The 6,112-nt window shown below is 45.3% G+C and overlaps 1 protein-coding gene across 1 annotated transcript in view; it reads right to left on the reverse strand.

Moving 5' to 3' along the window:
* LOC104404726 (potassium/sodium hyperpolarization-activated cyclic nucleotide-gated channel 4-like) overlaps window positions 1-6,112 on the reverse strand; it is a 91,390-nt gene that overhangs the window by 84,903 nt on the left and 375 nt on the right. The window contains 1 exon segment of the mRNA XM_010013243.1: window positions 5,747-6,112. This exon segment is cut by the window's right edge and continues 8 nt beyond it. Coding sequence (XP_010011545.1) covers window positions 5,747-6,112 — 366 coding nt within the window.

The following is a 6,112-nucleotide window of genomic DNA, read 5'->3' on the forward strand; positions in this document are numbered from 1 at the left end:
AGCTGCAGAGCGAGATGTGATGGCGAGGGCAGATGAGTGGTGCCCTGGAGAGCCCGTCTCTGCCAAAAAGTTCCTGCAGAGATGTTGGGCAAATCACTCGACCCAAAACTGTGATTACAATAATATTCTTACGTGGTGATTAAAGAGAACACTCTCACCGTTCACAGCTATACTGTGGGGGGTTTGCTGAAACAACAGCTAAACAAACACGTATCAGAGGCTTGCAACGAGGGTGGGTGGGATTGGCATGCCAGTTTCTCCGGCTGGCTGCTCAATCCTCCTAATGATTGCTCCCTCAGAAGCAGAGCTCTGAACATAAAGTATGCTGTGTAATGCTATGTCCTCTGCAAAACAGGTACTCAAACTGACTACACCAAGGTAGTGTTTTTCACAAAGGAACCATCCCTATGTGCACTGGATGAGGGATGGGCTTCTCTGAAGTGATTATGTGTTCATCTAGTGGCAGAGAGATGTTCGAAGGGCCTGAATTAAGTTTATGCAGAAAATCTTAATCTTAAATCTCAATGCTTGCTTTAGTATTTACCTGTACACTTTCATCTCATTTTCTGCACCTGCACATACATGAAAGTACTGTAATATTGTATGATTATAGTCTTAAAACTTACTATGGTGATACACTGAGATGTTTCTCCTACCAAGGCCTTCCTATTCCAAATGCTGCCTTTTGTAGCACCTGAACCTGTCTCATACTAAAACCTGTGTCCCCACACTGATTGTCTAGTGTAGTGTTTTGATCCTCCCCCTCATGATGTGAAGATGTGATGACTTGCCTGTGGCCATAGGAAGTGTGGCTGCACTAGTTTGGTCTCCTTAGTCTATGGTCACAAAACCATGTTTCTTCTCCTGCAGCATGATTCACAGCCCACTGAAGAGAAGAGAAATCCAATCCATGCTGTTCAGCGGGATTTGGATTATCTCTCATATTATTCCTCTCATTCTGCTCCAGCAAAGCTGCCCTGGGAATTGGCAGAAAAGTTGCCTGCAGTAAAGACAGTGAGATGTGACTTCAGGAAAACATCTCCCCCTCCTCATCCAACAGTGTCCCCACACTATTTTGAGGCAACTGCCATCCGCATGAACACGAAAAGAAGCCAGCACAGTCGATGAGCTGCCTAGCAATAAACCTGGGCCTGAGCTGCACTTCGGTTTTGTTTCTAATGACAGGTTCTGCTGCGAATGCAACTGTGTCCCTGACCTTTCCCTCTAAGCAGAGGTTTCTCTGAACCCCAAAATTTCAATTTGCTGGACATAAGGCTCAAACAATGGGCAGCTTTCGTTTTAGTTTGCTGTGAGCAGGGGGCAAGTCATGTGAGCGGATTTTGCTGCTGTGAGCAGCTTCTGAATGTGAAGCAAGGTGGGTGCAAGCAGCAGCATTCTGGACTGCAGAAAAGGGTGTTATTGCCTGAGAGCAGCGAGAGCAACAGCCACCCAAGTGACCTGCAGTCAGAGAGCAGTGGTGTATGCTTCACACACTGCTCACCCTCCTCACAACACAGTGAAAGCTTAGGAAGAACAGACTCCACCGCTGGAGCAGCATTCCCATCAGGAATGCAGGGAATCGGTTCTACTCAAGAGAGTGGAAAAGGGAAACACACATCCTCCCCACTTTTGCTCAATCCCACCACTGCTATTGGGTTCAGTGTTTAGCACTGGAATTAGTAAATCCCACTGATTCCCCACGAGTGTCCCTGAATGACACTGCTCAGAGGTCTGGAGCAGCAGGAAGGGGAGCAAATGACTGTTCTGCAGGAATTCCCCTGCCTGAGCATCGATTCCTTCGGATGCCACAGAAATCTCCGCAGGTTCCCAAGCAGGCAGGGGGCTCTGGCATATGAAGCAAATGGAAAATGGGAACTACCACAAATGAAGAAGAACAATGAAAAGACAAATCCTAAAATCTGAAGTTGGGTCTGCTATCGAGTAAGATATTTTCCATTGTTTTCAAGGAGGCAGCAGCTTCTCTTTTCTGTGAAGCAGTTAATAGATTACTGGGCAGTGAATTATGTGCAGTTCTATTTACATCCACTGTTTGGACTATTCTGGTCCTTCAGATAGTGTCTCTGTTCTCAGGCCTTTCTAAAAGCAGCATGCTACACCTTTTTACAAGCAATTCTGGAAAGCAGCTACACCCAATATGCTTCAGTCAGCTACAAACTAGATAGATCATTTTTTGTCTGGAATTTTTTTATTAAACCAATTGGATCAATGCTTCCTCTTAGCAATAAATTACAATTCTATCTATCCAATGGAAAAGCTTTCAAAGTCACAGATAAATCTTGATCTAGGAAACAGCGTTTGGCTCTGCACCAATGTGCAATCAAACCCAGATGCAACTAAACTCAAGCCGTTAGCACATACAGCTGCACCTCAGAAATGGAGCTAGGACTCTTATTTTCATTAGAAATTGCTAAGCCACCGTTTAAGTGCTTCCAGAAGGAGTGCACTGCATTAGTCATGAGTACTCATGGGCAGGGAGTTTGGTTTTTATAAAGGTCATTTGGTGTCTTTTCCCCTCACAATGGACTAAAAGCAGAAAACAACAGAGCTTTAATCTATATTAATTTGCTTTACTCTTGGAGGGTCATAGATTTGCCACTGGAATTAGCCATGTTAGATGCCAAAAGGATAATTTAATAAGCCTATGATGAAAGCCTCTGTTCCGTGCTAAACCAGGAACCTCTCTCACATACTGCGAAGGAGAAGCAACTCCATGAAGGCAGAAGAATGACACCTATGTCATTTTGCAGCAGAACTGATCTCCTGTAAATAGACTGGAGTGTTCCATTCAAAACTTCACATCTCAAGCTGTACTGAGGACAAGAGTCACAAGGTCTGGATCTCTATCGCAACGCCTGGAGATGCAGCTCACTCTCAGAGGTGAAACTGGTTTCTCCAAAAAGACAGAAAACAAGATCTGGGTCTAAATATTTAACTTGAACCATGTCCACCAAAAGCTGCTGTGCAGTTTTGGTGGCAGAGAAGTGCAGGATAATGGAGATAAGGTCCTGATGCTCCAGACTCTGCACCCATCGGTAACAAGGAGCAATCACGCATTGCACTGCGTAATTTGCAAAGCAGAAAAGAGAGTCCTTTGGGTCAAGGATAGAGTTCTTGCAAATAGTTCGATAGTATCTGCTCTTTGGTGCAATCTGCTGCATTTCAGAGGTCAGAAAATATTATTATTCATGTGAGATGTTTCCAAGACAGATGCTTTAGCAGTATTCAGAGGAGGAGGGAATACAAAACCCAAAGAGTATCTGGGAACGCTCCCACTCTTCTCCTTCAAGGCAGCCATTGTTCAGAGGTCATTTTTCATGGAAGCCCACGCATTCTCCCTAAGCACATTCCTATTCAAACAGATACACTGCAAGTGACCCAGAAGCAGGGGTGAACAAAGTTCCCTGGAAAATATACATACTGACCATAGGGTAGCACATCCAAATCCTCCCCACCTCTTTAGATGTCTCTCTGTACAACCAGTACCACTGCTCCGTCTGATGTTGGTATAGAACAGCAGGAGAAGGCACGTATCTGTGTGCAAGGCTTCTAGCATCAACTGAGAAGAAACACCAAGCAGCCAAATGAATCTGACCCCAAGCAGAGTGTCTTGCACCAGGGTGCAGATACCCAACTCACTGTGCTTTCTCTGCACAAATGCAAAGCTACATCGGGGAGGATTATACTATTAATACCAAGGAGTCACACTTGGATATATACATATATAGCTGCATGCATATGAATGGCTGGCAGCAGCCTCAGTGTGATCCTCTGGCTGGGCAGAGTCTAAGCTTGCCTGTGTCTCAGTCCTGTGTGCAAGGCGAGGAGCGACCCTATAGCTGAGTACCTCAGCAGTCAAAACTCACCTAATTTCCTGTGCTGTTTTAAGGAGGCAGGACTGGTTCACTGAGCATCTTCAAAAAATAAACTTTTAGGAGCATCTCACCTTGGGCAAGGTGGTTACCTCAGATACTGCTACAATCCTGCCACTGAAGTTTGCCAGCCTGGTTCTGTGCTGAAAACATAGTCACAAAGATGGAAGGGAATGGATCCACTGTACACATACATAAAAGATATGCAAACTGAATGCTACGTTTGTATAAATCCAAATACAACCCAGAGACTAAAGCCAAAATTCCTTGAGGGTGTGAAACACTGAGAACACCTTGCTAGGATAACCTGGGAAAGCAAAGTAGTTAAACTCCAGACAAGCATTATTATAGCAAATAATCCAAACAATAGCCAAGAGTAGAATTGGGTTTGTTCTTTTTAAAGCTAATGACTCTCCTATTTCACTGTGTTTGTGAGTTATGACTTGATCAGTCACAACTGGGAGGCAATTTTAGACTCTGTCCCATGAGGGTTTGAGTAAGATTGTACTTGCAAGGACTATGTATCATGATGTAGCTCCTGGAAACCCTCATATGCTCGGTCAGCTGTGTGCTCAGGAGACTGGAATGCACTGAATTCAAATGACAGTGCAGTCTTCCAATGCACAAAGCTTTCTAATAACATTTGTTAACCTGAATAAATGTGCAGGAATCTGTTTGGTGCCAGTGCTGAATCTTCTACGCATATGGACTGCTTGCTAAACCCCTAGTAGGCAGTATCAAGAGGTTTCTGTCTTTGGGCACCCAAATCCACCCTGCAACTCCTTCCTGCCATTATCTTTCTAACTGTATTCAGGGACGAATGCAAGGTTTCTTGAAGAGCCCAAGAATTCCATAAAATCATGTTGTTTGATAGATATGTGTTTGAATAATGTTCCTCTGTGTGCTTTTAAGTGTGAGGTGTAAGCCAGTTGTAGTGAAAGTTGAAGCAATAAACCTTAGCCATTGACTGCACTAAGTAATTAATTATTGATTGCAGTACTTTACATACATATTGCAGAGGACGATTCACCTGGGCATGAGACAGGGAAATACCCAAAGCCAACCCCTCTGCTATACAGAACTCCATAAAAAATGGCTGTAGGATTTACAAGTTAATATCCTTACTAATCTTCATGGAAACGTCGCTGTCTGAGTGAAAGCAAGCCATCACTTTCACAAAGACACTGTTAACTATTCCCTACCCAAACGAATTTTGCAAATATGGATCTGCAGATGCAAAAGAGAAAATCTTTCTCTATAAGACTCTGAAGGTGTTAAGCTCGTTCTTAATGACTGCTGCTCTCCCTTGCACATACCAATTCCTGACAAGCGATGCTGCAGTACCAAGCTGCACAGAACAGCAACAGTAGCAACATCCTGCCCTAACTCTTTGGGAACCAGGGAGAGGACTCAAGAGGTACAAAACCAGGATCTGAAACAGGAATCAGGCAGACTGTATGTTCCGAACTGAAGGTGTAAGACTAGTTACACAGCAGCAGCCACCACGCTTTTAGTCTAAGAGTTGTGCATCAGGTGGGAACATTTTTCCCCATTTACACTGAACTTAGAGAGAATTTCCCTTATAAAAAGCCAACGTGAAAATACATTTGTTGGTTTAAAAACACAATTTAAAATTACTGCTAGTGTGGGGTCACTAGAACTAGGCTTAAATAGAAATGAAATCTGCAGATTGTTTGGCTGGAACAGATCTTGGATGTGTCCTCCAGCTCCTCTGAAGAGGAAATGAAGGAAAGTTCTGCCTGGGAGCGTGCACTGTGCAGAAAGGTCTGAGTTGGACATGGGAGGGGAAGGGGAGGCCAGCTAGTTTTGGGTGGGCCACCAGGGGAGGATTGTACCTGAAGTCGCTGTAGGGATGGATGATCCAGAACCCAGCAGACTTAACCCTTTCCTGCTCTCTCTCCACGGCCTTCTGGCTGCCAAACATCCTCAAGGAGAATTTGTTGACCCCCGGCTGAAGCATGGCCCCAAACTGCCTCTGCATGAAACCGGCTTGGCCCAGCCTCTGCTCCTCATCTGGGGTGATCTGGTCACACCCTCCACCTCCTTCCACTTTGATGGAGGTAGAGGAACAAGCCCGGGGGGGCTGCTGCTGGGGCTCCGGGGGGGATGCTGGTGGTGGGGACGCTGGTTGCGGGGGCGCTGGCAGTCCCTGCTCCAGCTCCGAACTGCCAGGGGGGCTCTTGTCCTCACTGGGGGAGGCC

The sequence above is a fragment of the Nestor notabilis genome, unplaced genomic scaffold (assembly GCF_000696875.1).
Source record: "Nestor notabilis isolate BGI_N333 unplaced genomic scaffold, ASM69687v1 scaffold294, whole genome shotgun sequence".
Taxonomy (NCBI): Eukaryota; Metazoa; Chordata; class Aves; order Psittaciformes; family Psittacidae; genus Nestor; species Nestor notabilis.